Source organism: Calonectris borealis, chromosome 2 (genome assembly GCF_964195595.1).
Source record: "Calonectris borealis chromosome 2, bCalBor7.hap1.2, whole genome shotgun sequence".
Lineage (NCBI taxonomy): Eukaryota > Metazoa > Chordata > Aves > Procellariiformes > Procellariidae > Calonectris > Calonectris borealis.
The window spans coordinates 125,812,505-125,835,515 of NC_134313.1; the positions used below are offsets into that span (position 1 = coordinate 125,812,505).

A 23,011-nucleotide genomic window follows, 5' to 3' on the forward strand; every position below is an offset into this window, starting at 1 on the left:
GACCACATTCTTACTTTTTTTCCCCCTCTCCTTTTGTTTGTGTATAATAGGAGGAACTAATAGCAATAATAATTAGTGTTATTACATTTGCTACAATATTTAATAATAATTATTACTTTTAGCAATAAGCATAGATGTTGGTAAACATAGAAGTCCAAATTAGACTACCAATCTACATTGTTTAACATTTATGTTATCTGAACCAGACACAAGACAAGCTTACCAATACACTCTCTTCTATCTCATAACTGTGTTTTCTGGTGTTAATGTAAAAGCAGCCCTATGTGCCAGGCTCTGAGCTGTGTCTAGCAAGAAGTGAATTAGCCATTCTCCTGTTCACTTCATTCCTCATGACTGAGGAAACACAGAAAGCCGATGATGTGGGGAAATTTGTGTGGGGAAATTCGTATGAGGACACTCTGTTAATGTTAGGATGTAGTAGAGGTATATGAAGGCATATTGTTCTGAGATACTGCTTGTTTTTTCTCCACAAGTTTGCTGAAGTTCTTAATGCTTACAGTATGTTCTGTTAGGGACTGAAGCACCTTTTTCTTGCAATCTTCCCCTTGCCTGCCCTGTTCAATTTAACTAAGTTTTTGATCTTGCGGAACTGAGATTCACAAGTGAATTCTGCAAAATTCTTGCTAGAAAGTGTTTCTAAAGGGATGGTGATGTCTCAGTTTCTGCGAAGAAACTTCCATACACAGGTTGTTTTGTCTTCTGATAGAAGAAATAATATTGAAATAAGATAATGACCCATTAAAAACAATTCACTTGAAGTATCATATTTGTTCAGAATTTATACAAGATAAACCACAATGAAATCTTCACCAATTCCTGGGCTAGCTACACACTACCATAAGGCAAATCATTAATATTGAAAAACAGTCACCCACATCATATTGCCATTTTATTTGTGATATGAACTACCAAGTTGAAAAGAATTGAATGTTTACTCCAGTGAATATTAAAGGAATAGTCTCACTTTAATGAAGTCACTTAAAGAAAAGGTGAAAATAGCCATGACCTAAACGCGGAGTGGATTAGAAAGGAATAAAAAGGAAGAAACAAAACCAGAAAAGCCTAAATGAGCTGTGGCTTTTTTCTCTCTTTTATTTCTTTAAAGCCACTCATTGTTTGGCTGGTTAAGTGTTCCTTAATGTCTTCTGGTTAAATTGCACCTTGTTTTTGTTCCGAAGCATTGTACTGTTCTGTGACTATACAAAGTAATTCATTCCACTATCAGTAGGGGAATTCAGACTTATCAAGGTCACTGGCCAAGGTCGTTTGACTGAGAGTGTAGTGATTAATGACCTTTCTGGCATCAATATTTTCTTTGAACGTTAGGATTCAGCTGGTAGCGCTTCCAAGGAGTGACTGGGTTGTCTTCTTTTTTTTCTTCTTTAAGAAGAAATTTAATTCTTAGTCATTATCTGATGAAGTATGTTCTTTACAGTAGCTGCATTGTTATCTTGAGTTTGCATGCTGAGACATCAGGTTACTGGGCACTATGCCAGGTTTCCTAACTACTCAACAGCTGTGCAGCCTTTCTCCTGATTTGTTACAGTAGGTTTTACTTCGATGTTGCAAAGATAGTATTTCAGCGTTCCTGATTAATTCTGGAATTAGTTCACTGACTATAGAACTTAAGAGCAAGATTACTTTCCGCCCCCCGCCCCCCCCCCCCGCCATGGCCAGGCAGAGCTGCAAAGGTTTTAGGGTAATTGCAGGCATGTATTTCTGTTGCATCAAACTTTGCTTATTGGCTATTCCATTAATTTCTTCTTGTTCTGGAGATGAATCATGTTTTCAGTGTATTAGATATCCCAGGAACATTGTGATGTTTTGGAAGCTTATTTGGAAGGGCTTATTTTTCAAATACCTACAGTAGAGCATCCTGCTGATCGCTTCAGAAAATTTTTTGCTGTTTTTTTTTTCCAATTATTTTTGATGCAGGGATGTTGCTTTATGAAATACATTAAAAAGAAAATAGAATTAAACTGCTTTTAGAATACAACTGTAACCACCTCTGCATTAAAAAGAAAATAGAAGTAAACTGCTTTTAGAATACAACTGTAACCACCTCTGTATTTTGTGCTTCAGCATCTTTGCAGTTTTTCTGCCTGATTCCTCTTCTGACACCCACTCTTAGCAGACATATGTCTACTTTCACTGCAGATCTCCACCCCTCATTTTCTGCAAGGCTTAAACATAGCAAATACCACTTCTCTGTGCACTCCAGTCCTCACTGAGACTCAAACCCTTCTGATGTTCTACAACCGTGACACGATAATAAAACTCCACTGTCAACTGTGCAAAGATGCACAGAGTAAATTGTTCCATTGCCATCAGGTGGTCCTGGCAAGATAAATCATGGGTGATGGATTTTCTAATGGCTGCCTTCTTAGGCTATTGGCAATGTAGTTAAGAACACGATTAACAGTGTTTGTGAGCTTGACCGACATCAGATATCCTATGTGAGATGGTGGTATAAAAAGAGGCACTTGTGGTAAGAGGGAAGGGTATTAAGCATTGTAAAATAGTTCCAACAATTCAAGACCTCAAAAAAAGAAAAAAGATGATCATACATAGGTTTCTTTATCATGATTTATTAAAAAAAAAATAATTGAGGGCCACTGTCTTGTGAATAGCCTGCTGATTTTGCTGAATGTTGGTTTTGTGGCACAGACAAGTATCTTCTAATCAACAGGACAAAAGCACTGAGCTTGTTTTACTTAAGACAATTCTTCTACAGAAACAGGTTTCCCCCAACACGCTCACATGATATCTAGCCTCCTACTTACCTTTCAGTATGCCTCTCTTTCAACCTAAACAGTAGTGTGGGCATTAACAGCCAGGTAACAAACAACTGCATGCAGTAGGATTTAAATAGTTATGGCAGAAAAGACCCAGAACCTCAACTTGTTATAGTGAGAGGAAACATCTCAACAGCGCACAGTGCGGCACAACTCAGAGCTGCGTGTTGTGGGAACTGGCGCTCTACCACAGTAATCATTTTGCAGGGATGTGTGCTAAGAGGTAATGAGTCACATGTGCAATTCTTGTTAATGATAAACAGCGTGACAACTCCCCATGCTCTGTTTTGAAAAATGTATACCATCTAGGGTATTGTTTACTGCCTCCCTAGCCAACCTGTTTCTGCAGCACGTCTGCCGAATAGCAGGCGTTGCAGATACAACTGTGCTAGAGGTGTCCCTGTGGGGGCAGGTTTCAGGCATGTGGATAGGAACAAGGGGGGTTATTTTGACAATATTTTTCTTCCTCAAGTAGTGGAAAAAAGAATTATTTGTGTGATGATTGGTAATGCAGCTGCAGGCAGGAAAATGCCAAATAAACGCAGCAAAAGAACAGATTTGTACACAATCAGTAGTTTAACTGTCTCAGGTTTTTTACTGTTAGACAGGAAAATCTTCCTGTAGAAGACTAAAGTTCTGTTGAAATGGAAAAGCTGTGTGAATTTGAGATTATTTCCTTGGGAAGGCTTTGAGGGGGCGGAATAAAGACAGAAGTCCCAGCTATGTCAAAGTGCCCTCTTTGCTTCAGAATTCCTGTGTGATGTGTGCCATGGCAAAGTTGAGGTCATGTTTTAAAAAAATTCTATAAATTGAAGCTGTTTGGATCCAAAGTTTTGATTCAAACCCATCTTCCCTGTGTTTTTCATACTGACAGATGAAAGAGAAAAGAAATACTTATTTCAATGTGTTGTTAGCATAGGATGCCCAGGGTTTATTGTACATCAGCGGTGGCTCACTGAATGGAAATGTGCACTGTTGTGTACAGCGTGGAACAAGGAAAATTGCTGGGTTTGAAGTACGTGGAAACTTTTAAATTCTGGGCTAAACTAAGAGGTCCCGGTGACAATAGCAGTGCAAGAGATGTCAGGGTGACCATGAAATAACATGGCAGCACAGCATCAGCACTTCAGAAAAAGAGATGGAGGAATTAATTTGTAGAGAGCAACATCAATGGAAATTTGCACTGGGAAAGTTCACAGCCTGATGCAAATAGGATCAATTTGTGCCATGTGGCTCCACTGAAAATCTGTGCCTGAGGATAGAATTTGGCCTTTCCTCAGTGCTCCTTGGCTGGCTGTAGCCTTCATTTATTTCCAGGAACTGATAGCTACTGCATTTTCACAGCAGGTAGAAATAAGGTTTAACTCTGTGGTTTCTTTAGCGGGGGGGGGGGAGAAAAAGAAAAAAAAAAAAAGGAGGGGGGAAAAAGTGTATATACATTCAAGACCTTTTTTGTTGTTGTCTGTATGTATTGTTTTTTTCTATGCTTTAAAACCCTGCATTTTTAATTACAGATATTTAGTGGAGGAGATTAAGAAAAGAGAGGGATTCCAGCTTCTTTTGGAGGTAAGTGAAAATGGAACTGAACTGTTGTTGTTGGGGGGGGTGTCTGTTGTTTGATTTTTTTTCTTTTTAGCCAATTGCCAATTTGTATTTGAAGTATGTAATTTAATAAGTTTATGTATTGGAGATACACATATATAATTGAACACACATGACATGCTCCTTATGCCCTACCATCACTCTACCTATTTTCCTAGCTTCTGGGCCTGTGTTGCCTCAGGGCGTATAGATGGAGCACTTTTCTGTGAAAGTGAAGAGTCTGACTGCAAAAAAGCAGTGCTTGCCAGACTTACGGATAAGACTGTGTGTCAGATGGAAGAATATTTTGATCCTAAAAATGGACTTTTCATCATTAAAGTCCATGTTTCTTTCCTTAATTCTGTTTCTACACCCATCTTCCTAAAAACTACCCAAAAGTTGTGGTTTTCACCCATCTTTGCTAAACCTGTTGGCTTATGACCTGTTGATGATCTTGCTTCGGGGAGAGTGAATAAAGGGGCAGAGCTAAAGTGCTGTTTTTCCACCTATCCTCAGCTCTTTGGTTAATAAGGCTGATATCTGGGGATGTTGCAAAGACCTGTCATTTTTAGAAAAACCACCTGCATTGTTGGAAGCGTACGTGTGTGAAAGACAGCTGGATATGTAGCGTGAGGAGGAAGAGAGCACATGGAGGAGGAGGGGAAATGGAGTAAGTCCCATACATGGAGACCTACAAACATAACGATGCAGATTTGGTTTACACTTGCTGATGCCATGAACATTCTGGGTTAGGCTAGAAGAAATATGAAATATAAAATATTTTATACTATTCATACAATATAAACTTTTCCCTTTAACTTTGAAAACTGCTAATTTGGGAAACTTTACATGGAGTGAAGAATCCTGGGCCAGCAACCCCTGATGGAGTTAGTGAAGTGGCAAGTCTGTTAAAAAACATTCCATTCTCCATTATCGTAGAGCTTAGCAGAGAGCCCAGATCCACCGTAGGTGTGAAAGCTGTTGGTGAGAGCAGAGACTGCTGTTTAGTTCCTGCAGGAACAGGACACCTGGATTAGAAGTGGGGTTGCAGGGAGTGCTGTAGTATGGGCTATGAGAAAGGAGGCTGAGTGAGGGTTAAGAGGTTTTCAGGAGTGCAGGAGGACAAGCGGGGAGAATTCAAAGAAAGACTGCTGGGAGGCAGCTAGGCCCGGTTATGTGAGCCCTTTCTGAAAGGAAGTTGGACTTTGGACAAGAAGCTCAGGAAGATGATCCTCTGATACATCCAGTGAGGAAAGTCCTGTAACGAGAACCACTCCGTGACCTGGAAATGCCACTCGTGCTTGAGTCATCTTGAACTCTTCTGTGGTATAATTGCTTACCTGCTTGGATAAGAGCTGTGACAAGATAACCAGAAATAGAGTGAAGCATGGCTGGGGGTAGTTAAGTTTTTCTAGGATGAATGGTATTTTCAGAGGGGATGATGTATTTGATCTGTGAAAGGAATCTGAGTTAATCAAGAAGGCTATATAGGCAATGGCAATATGGTAATATATGCCATCTGTCTACTCCTGCCATCTGATTTTAAACAGTTTTAAAATAAACCCTGAAACAGCAAGCCAGTGCTTGCGCTCATGAGGAAGTTGCTGCCTTTTCAGGTCTGTGTTTGTGTGTGTACTCAGTGCATGCTCTTTGGGGAAAGAAATGGGACTTTAAGAGCTGAACTTTATTTCATTCAGTGGCAGCAGGTGGCAGGTTTGCAGCTCTGTTCCTGCTGCCAATGATATTCTTCTTGATGATTAAATTGTATTTAATGCGTTCTTCGAAGCGAGGTGGAAAATGATATGAGCAGTTCCCAGTGCCCTTTCATGAAAGAACATGTGTCGGCTGGTGGCTCTCCTCGTTCAGGAGACTGCTTGGGGTTGTAATAGCAACCGCATTCACAGTGGGGCAAAAAGATGGCGTGACCCAGCTACCAAGCTTCCTTTTAACTTCTTTTGGTTTTTTTCAACCAGTACTAATGAGGATGGCGTGTGGGAGGGGCGAGGGGTGTTTGAGTTTATAAACCATACTATAATCTAGACCCCAGTTAAATACTGTGTTGCAAATAATGTAGGTCAGGATTGACTGAGTGGTTTTATGGGTAGTACTGGATGGGATTAGAAGGCACATCTATTCCTCGTGCTATTACTATCTGTACAGGTAAAAAAAAAAAAAAAATTAGCAGGAAGTGTAGAGAGAGCCTGGATTGGTCTGCTGGGAACATTTTCTCAATCATATATGAAACAGAAACTTCATAAGCACAAAATGCCTTATTTTATAATGCATGGTGAGCAGCCATTCTTGGTGGGAATCTTGCAGCTAACTCTCTGCTGAGTTTAAAGGCAAAATTTCTCGGAGGGAAGCAGAGATGTGGAGTCTCAGTCTTTGCTCAAAGGCTTAGATATTGGATAAGATATATCCAGGGTATTTCACATACCCTGAAGGGGTCCTGAAATTCTTATAAAATGTGGAAATTGAGAAAGCCAGCATTAACTCCAGCACTGTGTAGTGTGCTGTATGATATATGATATAAAAGGAGATTGGCATTCTTCAGTAGAAAAATGACTAGGTGTGCAAGTGTTAAATGGTGACAAAAATTGAGTTTGTGTGTTTTGTGTAAAATGCATCATAGGAAATTTCCATTTTAAAAAAAAAACACTAAAAAGAAAATGTGTTCTTCTCTTTACAGTTCCTTCAATTTTGAAATCTGTAAGTCACCTCTCTATGCCTCTCTTACACTTTTTTCCCTACTAAAGTTTTTAGTTAGCAAAGCAGAGTTAAATATGTATATAAGAAGAAGATATGAAAAAGGAACCGCAACAGGTTTCCTTTTTCTGGCAGCAAGAAGAGAAGTGGATGATATGAAAACTATTTCTAGTTTCAGAAAAGGGAAACAAATGGTGAGTTGGAAAAGGAAGTTTTAATGAAAAGGGTATAAACTCAAAGGCTTTTTTTTTCCCCCCAAAAAATAATGCAGAACTTTTTGACAAGCTGTAATATATGTTCCTGTCCCATTTGTTACATCTCATAAGCAATCACTTGTTCTCTTGTTTAGCCGGAGTATGCAAACGTTTGCTTTTGGTACATTCCACCAAGCTTAAGAAAAATGGAGGGCGGACCTGAATTTTGGCAGAAGCTACACCAGGTGAGTGTCACATGAACAGTGTTATCTGTAGCTTACCGATTTATCTGTGTGTCAGATAAGAATGTGAAATAGCCCTTGGCTTTGCTCACCATTAACCTATCAGTAGAATGGGGATTTAATCCTTAAATAGATGTTGGTAGGATTTAAGTTTGTTCTCTGTTTAGACAAGGCTAATTAATTTTTTTCTTAATGTAAGAGATGCAAGCATGTACAAGTATTCAGCTTACTATCAAAGCTGTTAGCAGCTGGCAGAACTGAGAGAACAACAGTGTTGTCTGCATCTCTTGTCTAGACAGAATTTTCATTACCTGTTTCAGACACTTAACACTGTCCTTGGAACTTGTCTTGTATTATCTATGACAATCTATGATAATGTAGGTGAGGAAGTGCTTAAGAATATATTTCTGATGTTAAACAACCCATAAATGACAACAGGAATATAATGGGAAAAACTTCATTGGTGAGCGTTTTGGTAACTCTTTGCCATCCTAGTAGAAAATCATGAACATCTTGAAAAAAGCAGTAGTAAAATTTTGAAGTTACTAGTGGGGAATCAGTAGTTAAGACTTAATTAAGAAGCCAATAGACACTGTGGTATTATGTTATACTGAATAAGCTATTCTGTGAGGAATTGAATTTAATTCATTGCTTGCTCCTCTCTGTAGCAGCTTTGGTGTTCTGCATTTATTTTTTCCTAGAATTTGCTACTAGAAATTTAAACTAGAACATAGATGTGTATACCATATGCATGCTTGCATAAGATATACATACTATATACATGCTGTACATACTATATATACATGCATACTTCCTATAATGTCTGCTCTCCTTTCAGCAGCTTTCCTTTCACAGGAATTGCTTTCAATTTATTCTGGATGCTGGTGTCTTTAGGGTTGAGGTCTTCCTTAACCCTATCTGTATTGTTTTAGAAAGTATATTTAACTTTTGCAGTACAAAGCCATGCAGAGCCACAGTGTGGATACAAGGGCTTTGCATTTACCATGTTTTCACAAAGCATGGATGGGTTATGGTCCTTTCATATGGGGCTTCCCTTCCTCTCGTTAGAGAGAAAGGCCTATATGTATATATGTGTATATATACATATATGTGTGCAACTACCACCTTTTGATTTATGTATCTAGGGAGGAGACTGAGAAGGGAAGGGATGAAGCACAATGAATGGCTCACGTATATTGTGAGTGGCTTTTTGAGTGTAACTTACTGGTTCTTTGCTCTCATGCTCTATGGTGCTTCTAATCAAGGTGGGGAATAGATGCCTGGCTTTATTTTATGTACTGATGTAGATAGACTGATCCTGGAAATGCAGATTTGCTAGCCAGTGTTTTGTGGGAGAGGACTTGGAGGGAAAGGAGCATGTGTGCAGTTTCTCCCAAGAACTGAGCACCCCTGCAGATCTCAACCCCTCCTTTCGCTGGCAAGGTGACATTTTCTTGATTCTTATGCCTCCTCTGATGAAGCACTAAGAAAACCAAAATCCTAAAACATAACCTATTTCCTTCCTCCTCACATAAGCCCGAAAGAAAATCTACCACAAAACAGACCGAAACTCCCTAGCAAAGCAAGGCACTGAATGGCACAAATTTCTCTCCTGAGGGACAGGGAGAGGAAACAACAAATGATGATTGTTAGTTGCGTTGCTTTAGGCACTGCTGGGAAGTTCTTCGACATTACAGAGATGAGCCTGTTACACAACCAAAACATGCTATTTCACCTCCCTGATTCTCTACAGGGACAGGTCTGGGGTTACTTTCCTTTTTGGATGCTGAGGGCCATGTATCAGTGAGCAGATGTGATGACAGACTGGGTCACAAAAAATAAGGCTGACTTGACCTTTCCAGCTAATGTCAATCTGTTCTAACATTGCTGATGCAAACAGCATAGGCATTATATTAGTATTACATTAATTAGTACAAATATATGGCTGGGCAAGAAGGAATGCATCCTGATCAGCAAGGTGTAAGTGATAAGGTGATGAAGACTGGAGAGATTGTTGCACTATGCCATCGACAGGCAGATGGAGATGTGTACAGTTTCTTGACTGCAAGTGCTTCCTGAATATTCCCATCATTTCACTAAAATGAGCATTAAAATGTTTTAATTCACAATTTGTCTTTCCACACAACACTTTAACAGCACGGTTATTCTGTTTATCCAGAAATCAATCTTCCTTTTTGTTGACCTGCATATCTGACAATATTAAGGAAATGTATGCCTTAAAAATCCCTTGAGCAAGTAATTGATTTTATTCAACTGCTTGCTCAGCAATATTGTTCAGAATAACATGCTGTCTTCTAAGGTTAGTTATGTGAGTTTTAGTGCTGGTGAAAGTTGATATGCAAATAGCTCTGATCTCAAGTCCTCAGCTTCATGAAGAATTTGCATAGTCCTATGCAAAATAACCCTGAAGGTTTTCTGCTGTACTGGCTCTTCTCCAGTTTCCATGGCCCACTTTATGTGGAAATGTGTCAGGGCTGACTGGATCGCAGCGTGATACCTAATTCTGATGTTAGTCTTGTAGCTGTCCTACATAAACTCTGTCTCTTGGAAGGTTTTTTTTTTTTGTGGTACGCTGTTTGTTTGTTTTAAGTTCTGGGGCCTTGGACTTTAGGTATAAAATTTGCCCTCTTCAGAGTCTCCAACATGCAAAGCAGAAAGGTGACAGGAAAGAGTGGCCTGAAGGATTTGGGTCAGCCACTAACTGGTCATTTGACTCATCGCCTGAACACTTTAGGGAATGAGAAACAATACGGTGCTGGGGAAGTAAAGAACACCATGAATGGTACATTACTCTGTTACCCAGTGAAGCTGGGAATTCTGTGCACATCCACAGTCTTACAACACTTCCATCTTTTGGGATTACAGCAGGATTTGGCTATGTAGTGAAACTGGTTCTATACAATACAGCAAGGCTTTGGATGCAGTTGGGTCGTCCAAGATAGTCTATGCCCTGAGCATTTTGCCGTACACTGAGTGCATAACAGACAGCATAACTCATAAAGGAACCTGCGATTTAAGGTGTTTTTCAGTGACATTCTTCACAAGTAAGTGAAGAGGGATTTCTTCTTGTAGAAACCATACAAATGGGCACTTTGTGGTAATTGGGAAGCTGCTGTTACAAATATTTCTAGTTGAATGTAAGTGGTGTTATTTTGTCATTGCAAACTGGGGGCAGTTGTCTCTGACCTGGAACTGACATCATTGACGGGATGAAGGAACAATTGCTTTGCTAGTGCTGTATGTGCCCCCTCGTGGTACTTTTGCTCCTCTTCCTCTTACAACACACCGTAAGATTTACTTTGTTTACTGCTGAGGATGGTCAGTGTGTCACAGAGTCACAGTAACTGGAGATTACAAGCCAGAAATGGAAGTGAGGGGAGAAGTAAAAAATGTAAGCCCAGACCATTCCAATTTTCATATTTTTTCCATAACTACAAATATCCATGCATATTCTTTCTTGTAACAAACTTCTCTTTAGAAATTCAAAGGTCAGCTTTCTCAGCTCATGCTGGAGTGTCTCCAGATGATGCAACATTAGCTGATTGTTAGTAATACTGTCTCTGGAAAGACTCCTGGCAGCACAAAGGGTGCTAGGGCACAAGGAAGGATTTGGAGGGGTGCATCTGGAACTATTGCCATCCTGTTGCTAACCCAGCCAGTCAGCCATGCCTCGTGGATTCTGGATCAGCTTGTAGTCTGCTCAAACTCAGTGTGGTCTAGAGGACTAAGAAGGAGGCACAGAAGTAACCATCTTTAACAGAGCCCTCCTACTACGGGAGCCTAGCTTTGCCGAAGGATCCTGGAGCGTAACTGTAGGTAGACTACTGCATATTGAATACTGCTCAGTGAAGAAGGCTAGTGGTATATTGCTAAGTACCACTTTAGACCTCAAAATTGGGGTTAAAAAAGTGTCAGTAGGTTCCTGGTAGGTCTTTTATGCTTTACTAACCTTTGCCTGCTCTGTAGTTCTAAACAACATATGCTGAAGTATCAGATTTCCAATGGTTCAGTAAAGCTTTTATACACAGTTGTTAGTTCCAATTACTCAAAATTCTAGCATCTCGGTCTCAGACTCTACTTGTGTGGTGTGCTTGGGGTTTTTTGTTTTGTTTTGTTTGCTTCCTGCCCTTTTGTGGATTTTTGGCCAAATAATACAAAATTTATTGGCTGTATTAGAAGGCTTAGCATACAATTTCATAATAAAGCCTATACAGCTTGGAATGCCATTTTTGACCCTCCCCTCTCTCCCTTACTGAAAGGTAGCCTTATTCCTGCCTTTCCCCCCACTTAAGGGAAGAATATAGCTGTCTGATATCTGAATGTATATTTGTAAAATAGCCTGTCATACTGACTGGTGTTGTGATACATTTATATAATGCGAGGTTTCATATCAAAGCAGAAATGTAAGGAGGTGGAAGTGGTGTTGCCTTGGCAACCTCTGAATCTTGTGGTCTTTGTGGTATAAATCAAACACTAATCAAGGACCCGATTCACTATTCTTTATGTATTCAAAATATCTATTGACTACAGTATGAGGTTTGAATGGGAAGGGAAAACAAGATTTTCAATTGGTTATATTAATAATGTTTGCCCTGTATATTTTGGAAGAGAAAAATGACATAGATTATAACCACAACATTAAATGCAGTGAGCCCAGGTTTATGCACAAGAAAGGTCCCCAACGTGTCACTGCAAGTGTATTTCCACTGGGGATTTGTGTCCAAAACATTGTTACTTGAATGCCTGGCATCCTTGTGTACTATACTTTGAGTTTTTCTTACACTTGAACAGGAAAAAAATCAAACAACATTTTAATGTGTATGTTTGAGGAGTAATGGTAGAGACCCATTTCTGTGAACTTTGCTTACATGAGTAATTTTTGTGGTAACAAGTAGCCTACTGACTCTAACATCTAGCTCTGTTTGACATGAGTTTCTGTGGAGGGCCACATCAAATGACAGAAAAATCAATGGTAAGATTTACATAGAAGTATATGGGAGTTAGATTGGCTAAATCATTGTGACTGACAGATCTGGAGCTGCTCATCAGTCATTTGTGAATACTGTATGTTGATCCAATTGTTTCTGACCCCATGTGCTTTCTTGTTGCATTGAAATAACGTAATCGTGTAGAAATGCGTTTGGAAAAGAACAGGAAGAAAAAGAGTGGGTCAAGTTCTGGGGTTTTTTTGCCAACATGTGAGGATTGTTAAGAGATGGTGTCATCCCTTAACCCCTTTGCTTTCTTAAAGCAACCTACAAATCTGTTGTGGACTTCAAAAACCAAAAATCTACAAGTGGAAGAGATTGCTTTGGCAGGTCTAAAAGAAAGACCTTCCAGGAGGATGGATTGTCATTTCAGTGAATCAGATGGGGACCTCCAAAGGGGTTGTCTGAAGAAATTTGGTTTGTCAGGGAAATCCTCAGGGTCAACAGAAGCTCCAGATTCAGCCTATATAACTTGAGGCAGTTACCCAAGGAAGCTACTTGAGGAGTTGGCACAGTTTCCCTCCATCTTTAACATGGAGAAGGAGAAGGGGAACTCCCAGATCATGACTTAGGCAACCTAAAGTCAGAAGCACCCTTGGGAAAGACTTGTTGGCCTTCATTATTCAGGAGGGGAACCTTAGGGATGCCAGGATCCTACCTCGGCTGCTTTAGTTCATAACCACAAGTAAGAAGAACCCAACACTAAATCCTCAGCATGCTGTGTGCTGTTTTAGGCCTCTATTTTACAGGTTCCTGGAGGGAAGACTGCAAAATCTCCTCCTAATTCAATGAGCTCAGCTGCATTCTCAGTATTGTGTTTGAGGGGCAGAAATCCAGCATTCTTGGAGAGGTGAGAGCAGGAGGCCCAGTGGAGGCAGGGCTGCAGCAAGGACCTTAGGGGAAAGAGGCACAATAAGCACTGAAACCACAAAATGAGTAATAGAATAATAACCAGGACTTACATTGTAGTGTGACCATTCCTCAGCAGAGGATGGTGATCAGAAATTTAATAATAAAATAAGCAGTCACTTGTTAAAGTAACAACATCTCTTATTTTGCAACTAATAGTACATAATATACAGCAGCAGATGAATAAAAACCTTGTAGTTTAGCTGCATATAAATGACTTATTGTTAAAAAGAGAGATCTGAGCTCTGATAAATGAGAAGGAACAGTACAGTGAAATATAATAGCAGAGGAAAATTATAGCAGTGTTTCAGCACCTTGTTAATGAGCGATTTGAACACTTTCTCTTTTAATGTTTTTTTTTTTCTGCAGTTTTATATAACTCATCAGTACAAAAGTGTCTGTAGCTGTTAATTAAAAAAGTTATTTAGCATGACTTTGTTTTAAATGTCTCCTCCATAGATTTGAGTTGTAAGAACACAAAAATAACATGCCTTTTTAAAAAAATTGTTAATTCAAAATAGAATACTTTGGGTTTTGACTGCAAATCTGCACATAACTGGAATTTATGGCTTTGTTCTCTGTTATGTTTATTCTTGCAAATGTATTGAAGTAGTAGTGCTAGACTAAGGGGCCAAATTCATTGTTAAAGTCTCCATCAGGAGAAGTAGAGATCAATGCATTTTACATTGACGGTGTCCCTCTCACCTTAGCATTAGACCCAGGTGCTAGCAACAGTTCAGTATATATTTTACATTGGTGGGGTTGTACACCTGCTTAACTTTCAGCCACATATAATGGTTTGTGAGACTGACCTGATCTCACGCTTGCTCTTTCATGGGACGGCTGGCATATCAGACGTGTGTATGGGAATAGAAAGGATGTATATTTGTATGACTGTATTGTAACCTACAGTAGATGTAATAAGACAAGGCAAAGATGTAAACTGCTTCCAGCCCATGCTTTCTATAATAGTCCGAAGTGATATTTTAGTAATTCATGATACGGCAATTGTAGAGATTTCTGTTCTAGCTCTCTGCTTTACGCCTCTTCCAGTCTGGCTTTTCAGGAGTGGGTAGTACCAGTTGGGCTCCAGTTAAAAACAGTCCTACTCATGCAGAAATCTTAACTTTTTTTAGGTCGGTGGTACTGTTTCAATTGAGGCAAATAGGCGAGAATCAACATCACTAAATTACCCTCTGCTTCATTTTAACTATCTGAGTTCTGCCCTTTGGATAGTTGACTATTTCTATTCTACCATTCAGTCCCTTCCAGACTTGTAATATCAGGTGATATCTTGAACTGATATTTACATCCCATTCAGCAATAACAACACATCCGGCAGCAAAACATCTCTATTGTAAGAGCACTGTTACACAGCTGCTAAAACTACCCCTCAATTTTCAGAACAAAGAGAAGAAACCCAAATGGCTTTGCTGCTGTATGGTTTACTAGATGAGAGTGCAGGGCAACTTCTGTCAGAGACTTAACATTGAGCTGTGCGTGTTCAAGGTTCACTGGGGACTGAGGTCTATTGATCCCTAACGCTCAGCCTACAGAAACAATCGAAGCTGTGGGGAGGGAGTCTGCTGCAGCTCCATATGTTGCATTCAGGCTGAACAAGGATTTCATCTTCTCTAAGCCACCTGCAGAGCAAGATTGCTCAGGTCTCCAGAGGTGAAATAGGTTTCACACTAGTTGTTTCTTGCTTAAAATCCTTTTAAGGATAATGGAGGGTCCAATCATTTCTCCATGTGGTAATACACATAATGGCATGAAATAAAGCTGGGAGGGATAGACAAAGTGGAGAAAAATATTGTGAGGAAATAAAACCATGAGACTGACAGATTCAAAGTGAAGGACCCAAACCTTCCAGGGAGATCAATGCAAGAGGTATTTTCATCACAGTATGTAATGCTTTGTGAAGGTACCTTAGCTAGCTCAGGTACTAGGAGTGGTATGGCCACACGTAAGTATGATACTTAATTCAGGTTAAAAATTATCTTACTAGGACTAGTTAGTTAACATGACTGTTCTTACAGGAGCCAAGCAAATCACTTACAATAATAGGGTATGTTTTGTGTAGATGTACTCCCTTCTTACAGGGGAAGCATAGGTTCCACTTGTCCAATGTCTTAAAAATTTTGCATACTGCCTCGCTAAAACCTGGGGGTCATTCTAGATTTCAGTTCAGATATAGAAAACAAACAAGCAGATTTCTAACCTTTGCATTGTTAAAAGCTTCATACATAATAAATCTTTCTGTTTACATATAGGAAGCATCTAAAAAGCCTTATTTTCTAACTGAAAGATCACAGAAACAAAGGTGGTGGGGATTCAGTGGGACTGCATTCTCCACTTTATTGCCACATGCTTAAGCACTGCATAAGCGCTTCTTGCTATTTCTGTGTGAACAAAGACAGTACTATTTAATTTGTATGGCTTTCAAATAGATACAGCATGTTACCCAGAGCAGTGGATGTTTTGCATCCATTGTTAAGAGTCTCGCAGATTGTAGAAGGACCGAGACGGTAAAACTAAACCCCATTTCTTTTCCAGAAAAGTGAATTTTTGGGGGGATTAAGTGAAAGCGGCACAGTTCATATAAATTAAGTAGGCAGCTGGTGACATATGTCAGAAAATCTTTCTCTCTGTGTTTGTGAAGACTTAAAAAGGTAAGATATCTAAGCACTCCGAATTTGGAGATGATGGTCATCTTGATTAAAGGGTTATACTAGGGTAAAACTGAAGCATTGGAATGGTGTATCCTACTATGAATGTATGAAGGTAGAGAAGAAAAATAATGATCATTGCTGTGAACCCAGGAACAAAGAATAACTTAACATTTTCTGTTATTTTTAACCTGTCCTTATGCTAATGCCTTATGTCCCCCTGTGCTGTAAGAAGAACTGGTGGGGAAGATGACCTGCCTGGCTGAACAGGGAGCTTTTGCTGGGACTCAGGAAAAAAAGGAGAGTTTACCACCTTTGGAAGAAGGGGCAGGCAACTCAAGAAGAGTACAAGGATCTCGTTAGGTCACGCAGAGAGAAAATTAGAAAGACAAAAGCCCACCTAGAGCTCAATCTGGCCACTGTCATAAGAGATAACAAAATTTTTTTTTACAAATATTTTAACAACAAAAAGAGAGCCAAGGAGAATCTCCATCCTTTATTGGATGTGGGAGGGGACATTGCCACCAAGGATAAGGAAAAGGCTGAGGTACTTAATGCCTTCTTTGCCTCAGTCTTTATTAGTCAGAGCAGTTATCCTCAGGGTATTCAGCCCCCTGAGCTGGAAGACAGGGACGGCGAGCAGGATAAACCCCCCATAATCCAAGAGGAAGCAGTTAACAACCTGCTACGCCACCTGGACAAGCCTATGGGGCCAGATGAGATCCACCCAAGGGTACTGAGGGAGCTGGCAGAGGAGCTTGCCGAGCTGCTCTCCATCATTTACCAGCAGTCCTGGTTAACAGGGGAGGTCCCGGACGACTGGAGGCTAGCCAGATGACTGGAGGCTAGCCAGCGTGATGCCCATCTACAAGAAGGGCCGGAAGGAGGATCCGGGGAACTACAGACCGGTCAGCCTGACCTCGGTGCCGGGGAAGATTATGGAGCGATTCGTCTTAAGGGCGCTCACAAGGCATGTGCAGGACAACCAGGGGATTAGGCCGAGCCAGCACAGGTTCATGGAAGGCAGGTCCTGCTTGACCAACCTGATCTCCTTCTATGACCAGGTGACCTGCCTGGTGGATGAGGGAAAGGCTGTGGATGTGGTCTGCTTGGACTTCAGTAAAACCTTTGACACTGTCTCCCACAGCATTCTCCTAGAGAAGCTGGCGGCTCACGGCTTAGACAGGTACAGTCTTCCCTGGGTAAAAAACTGCATGGACGGCCGAGCCCAGAGAGTTGTGGTGAATGGAGTTAAATCTGGTTAGCGGCTGGTCACGAGCTCAGTACTGGGGCCGGTCCTGTTCAATATCTTTATCAATGATCTGGACGAGGGGATCGAGTGCTCCCTCAGTGAGTTTGCAGATGACACCAAGCTGGGCGGGAGTGTTGATCTGCTGGAGGGTAGGAAGGCTCTGCAGCAGGACCTGGACAGGCTGGATCGATGGGCTGAGGCCAACTGGATGAGGTTTAACAAGGGCAAGTGCCGGGTCCTGCACTTCGGTCACAACAACCCCATGCAACGCTACAGGCTTGGGGAAGAGTGGCTGGAAAGCTGCCCAGAGGAAAAGGACCTGGGGGTGCTGGTTGACAGCCGGCTGAACATGAGCCAGCAGTGTGCTCAGGTGGCCAAGAAAGCCAACAGCATCCTGGCCTGAATCAGAAATAGTGTGGCCAGCAGGAGCAAGGAGGTGCTCGTGCCCCTGTACTCGGCACTAGTGAGGCCGCACCTCGAATCCTGTGTTCAGTTTTGGGCCCCTCTCTACATGAAGGACATGGAGGTGCTGGAGCATATCCAGACAAGGGCAACGAAGCTGGTGAAGGGCCTGGAGCACAAGTCTTATGAGGAGTGGCTGAGGGAACTGGGACTGTTTAGTCTGGAGAAGAGGAGGCTGAGGGGAGACCTCATCGCGCTCTACAACTACCTGAAGGGAGGTTGTAGTGAGGTGGGTGTTGGTCTCTTCTCCCAAGTAACTAGCGATAGGATGAGAGGAAATGGCCTCAAGTTGCGCCAAGGGAGGTTTAGATTGGACATTAGGAAAAATTTCTTTACTGAAAGAGTGGTCAAGCATTGGAACAGGCTGCCGAGGGAAGTGGTTGAGTCACCATCCCTGGAAATATTTAAAAGATGTGTAGATGAGGCGCTTAGGGACGTGTTTTAATGGGTGTGGTGGATCATCGGTTGGACTCAATGATCTTAAAGGTCTTTTCCAATCTTAATGATTCTATGATTCTATTCTATGATTCTAATAGGCAAACCAACTAATCTGAAAACTAAGTCAACTCTATGACGTTTTTTAAAAGCAAGCATTAAACTATTTTCAAAGTATAGGAAGCCAAAGGGAATTTACATTGAATCTGTCCCACTAGTTAACCCTTGTTACGTATTTGAAAGGCAGGTAAATTAATGATTAATTATCAATATTTTACAGATAAAGAAAATAAGGGAAAAAAGGCAAGGATGTAAGAGTTTCTATCATCTGTGTTTTTGCATTAGGAGTACTTAAACATGTCATCCTTATTTGTACCTCTCATCATTTCCAAATAGCATAATAAAAATAAGCACTTTTTACTTGGAGTCAGGTTGCCACACAGAACAGTATTGCATTTTTGTTAATTACTGCTGTAGAAATGAAAATTATGTATTTTTTAATGCAATACTATGAGACTTTTCAAAATTGTTCATATGAACTTTTTGAAAATAAATGTGTGTGTGTGCTCACGCATACACATGTATATGATTATGTATTTACATATTGGGATCATGTAGAAGAAAATTATTCTTGATAAGGGAGAGAATGGGATAAGGCATAGTATTACTGAAGTAAATAGATTCTTAGAAAAACTTATTAAAAGAATCACAGAACAGTTGAGGCTGGAAGGGACCTCTTGAGGTCATCTTGTCCAAGCCCCCTGCTCAAGCAGGGACGCCTAGAGTTGGTTGCCCAGGACCATGTCCAGGCGGCTTTTGAATATCTCCAAGGATGGAGACTCCATAATCTCCCTGGGCAACCTGTGCCAGTGTTCAGTCACCCTCCCAGTGAAAAAGTGTTTCCTGATGTTCAGAGGGAACTTCATGTGTTTCAGTTGGTGCCCATTGCCTCTTGTCCTGTCACTGGGCACCTCTGAAAAGAGCCTGGGTCTGTCTTCTTTGCACCCTCCCTTAAGGTGTTTATATGCATTGATAAGATCCCTCCATCAGTCTTCTCTTCTCTAGACTGAACAGTCCCAGCTCTCTCAGCCTTTCCTCATAGGAGAGATGCTCCAGTCCCTTAATAGTTTTCATGGCCCTTCATTGGACTCTCTCCAGTAGGCCCGTGTCTCTCTTGTACTGGGGAGCCCAGAACTGGACACAGTACTCCAGGTGTGGCCTCACCAGTGCAGAGTAGAGGGGAAGGATCACCTCCTTTGACCTGCTGGCAGTGCTTTGCCTAATGCAGCCCAGGCTACAGTAGCCTTCTTTGTGGCAAGGACACATTGCTGGCTCATGTTAAACTTGGTGTCCACCAGGCCCTCTACGTCCTTTTCTGCCAAGCTACTTTCCAGCTGGGTGGCCCCCAGCATTTATTGGTGCAGGGGGTTGTTCCTCCCCAGGTGCAGGATTTGGCATTTCCCTTTGAATTTCACGAGATTCTTGCCAGCCCATTTCTATTGTCTACATGTCCCAGTTTCTTTTAAATGTGGTCAACATTTTTGTTATCTTAATAGTCTTTCGCTACTTTTAGGGGGGGGGAAAAAAAAAACAAACCAAAACCAAACCACCCTACAAAAGCAAACACAACCTTATCTCTTACAAATATACACTTTCTAAGAAATGGTGACCTCTAAATCTATAGTGACCTCTAAATGTATGGTTTATTCTTTGACAAAAATATATATGCACTCTTATCCTACTTACAGTCAAATATTTTCCACTCTGAGCTATGGCAAATTGCTATACTCTCAATGTATTTTGTTGGTTTCAGTGAGTGCATCCAGATTCCTGACTACATAGTATTTGTTTGCCCAAGCAGCATATATTTTCCTCTGCTTAAATAGGACTAATTACACTTCCTTTCCTTTGCTTCATTTTGGAGTTAGAACATATTGACTAATATTTTAAATGGCCTTTTGTGCCTGCCTGTGAAGAGAACTGCTTTTAATAAGAAAGCAGAGTTTGAAGACACTCAACACTGTTAATTTAGTTCTGGTTGACCCTATTGACTATGTTCTTAGAAAGCAGCATTGTGGTCCTGCATATCTGTGCACCTCTTCATTATGCTTTCTCAGTGCCATATGCCCATTAATAACCAATGATGGAAGAAGAAAAAGTTGAGTTACAGGCTGAACTCCAAACTACAGCTTTTCTGAAAGTGTCATAGATCATGTTTAATAGCCTATGGATCAAAATGAAACCCAATATACATCACAGGGGAACTCAATAATTGAAGCATCCTGGGAATGTCTAAGTACTGGAGTCTTGAGGTCACTGGAAGCTTCATTCTGTGCTCAGTTTTTACCTGAAAAAAAGCTGTCTCCCCCCCATTATCTTTTCTTTTGTAACAAACGGTAATTGTATTTTAATGCACTGACTTAAATGATTTTGTCTGGCATTTTGGGGAAGAATGAACTCCTTTTTCTTCCCCTTCCACTTTCTAATTTTCTGTGGAATGAGAAAAACGGTCATTCAGATGTATTAGCGTTTCTCCAGTACACTCGACTCATGGCTCTCTCCTCTCTGTGCTGGGTGTCTGCAGAATGGTCCCCCAGGGGCACTGAGCACGCTCTCTGGGTCTGCGAAGCTGGTCTGCACGCCAGCTCTGAATTTACTCCTTTCATATCAGAAGCCCTGGGGGCTCTCTGAAGGATCGTAACTGGTCCCTTGGTGATGAGAACGCAATAATTTGCAACCCTGGGGCTGCACAGGTGGTATTGTGTGGGTACGGAGAGGATGTATAGTCTTGTCTCAGGAAAACAGCAGTCACTGAAGGGTTTTGCGGACTCGGTGCTCTGTGATTTGCACAGGGGATAAATTCTATTCCTATGTGAAGGAGGTGGAAGGAAGGTTGACTTTTGCAGCATCCTACTGACAGAAAAAAAACTTGGAAAGAAACTATAGGAAGCCTGGCCAAATTGAGGCCCTTGGCCCTTTTTTGAGTTGTGATCATGGGGCTCCTGTGCCAGGGCTGCATCGTGTGATTGCAGCAGAACTGGGCTGGTGTGGGGCGTGCTGGCTAAGCCCTTGGGGTTAGAGGTAGCGAGGCAGCCGTGCAGCCCAGATCAGTCCCGTTCCACGGTGGGCGATGGTGCTCCTTGAGGACCATCATTGTTTCACCACGTTGTTTCACCTTGCGCCTGTAAGCTGCTCCTAGAGCTGCCCTTCCTGCAGCTGTCCAGGCTGTGGCTCTGCACCCTTGTGAGGATTTTGGTACGCAGGTCAGAGGATCAGGAGCTTTGTCTTTTCTGATATACAGTGGGAGTTTGAACTGAACGGGGTTGATGACTGAGGAATGCAAATGAGGGAATAACAAATGATTTTTAGGTGAATGCTTGCAGTGAACATTTTAGAGTGAACTAGGGATTGATGAGGTGATTGCCCAGTAGAGCCTCTGGCTTGATATGTGATGGGTATATATGTTCCTTAACCTTGCTAATACTTGATATTTCGGTGCTGAAAAATATCTGTAGGATAAAAGTAATGACTGCCTCTCCCATTGGTCCTTTGCATAGGATGAATCTCATTGAGAGTGAAAGCAAAGAACATGGCCAAACAAAAATTGTTTTCAGCGGTTGTTTAATTGTTAATGCATGATTTTTCTTGCTTTTGCACACAGCAAAACTGCAATGTGGAATGGAAGCCACCACTTCTTGGTTGGCACCTTTTTAATTGCAGCCTCTCCCTCTGCAAGGGTGTGGTAACAGGAGCTTCTCTGAATGTTTTAAATATTGTATGAAGGTATTTGAGTATCAGAAATTGCAGATGGGCTAAATTACAATCTCATGAATGAATAATGAGTGCTAGTGGTGGTCTGTTGGTAGTGGCCTTTTAAACGAACCCTTTCTACACTACATGATAAAGTTTCCTTCTAGTTACAAATCTTTCTGGTGGCATCATGACCATTCTGCCCTGCCAGCTGGTACCTGCTGTGGTTTCTGAACGAACCAAGTGTTTTCTAGCATTCTGTTGATTTTGGCATGTTTAATAAATAACAGCAATGAATTGGCTGTAGTGCAATAATAGTGATTACAAGATAAATAGCACAGTGATTTTTTTGGTCATTTTATAGGGAATTGGACAGAAGGAAAATTAAATCTTTGAGTTTCACCCTTAATTAATGGACCCCCTACAGCATGAGTTACTATGTATTTGATGAAAAACAAGATAAGATATCTTTCTGCCTTATCAGCCAGAAAACAGAAGCTGCTTAACAGTATAAGCCTTTATTTTACCTCAGAGGAAAGGTTTCACTGTAGTCTGAAACATGGGTGAAAATTTCAACACTGGTTTAGCCTATCTGGGGAAATATTCCATGTTTTTTGTTATATCAGGTACAAGTGGGGAACTCCCATGTCATGCGGAGTTGCAAAGGATATGGGCATTAGGGCATATGCCACGATTCTAGAAAAGAATGGCAAACATACCTGGGTTACAAATATTTGATGAAAGAATTGTTTAGTGGCTGTTTTAGGGTACGAATGAGACATTTATGGCTTTACACTTCTGCTTACGTTGGAAAGCTTATGTAGATTTTGCGGAAGAGCAGTAGTGCATGGAAGTGTCCTTACTTTATTCCTGGTAGACCAAAAGGTGCATTTTTCAGGCGCTTGAATAGGAGTGAAAGTACCACAGAGGAAAGCATGCTTTCTGACGAAGAAGAGCAATGAAGCTGTCGCACTTTCCCTGCCGTT

At 41.1% G+C, this 23,011-nt stretch overlaps 1 protein-coding gene across 2 annotated transcripts in view; it reads left to right on the forward strand.

The window, feature by feature from the left end:
- GADL1 (glutamate decarboxylase like 1) overlaps positions 1–23,011 on the forward strand; it is an 87,318-nt gene that overhangs the window by 38,729 nt on the left and 25,578 nt on the right. For both annotated transcript variants that reach the window (XM_075143375.1, XM_075143376.1), the window contains 2 exons: positions 4,331–4,382; positions 7,453–7,542. In XM_075143375.1, the coding sequence (XP_074999476.1) occupies positions 4,331–4,382; positions 7,453–7,542 (142 nt within the window). The remainder of the gene's footprint in view (positions 1–4,330; positions 4,383–7,452; positions 7,543–23,011) is intronic.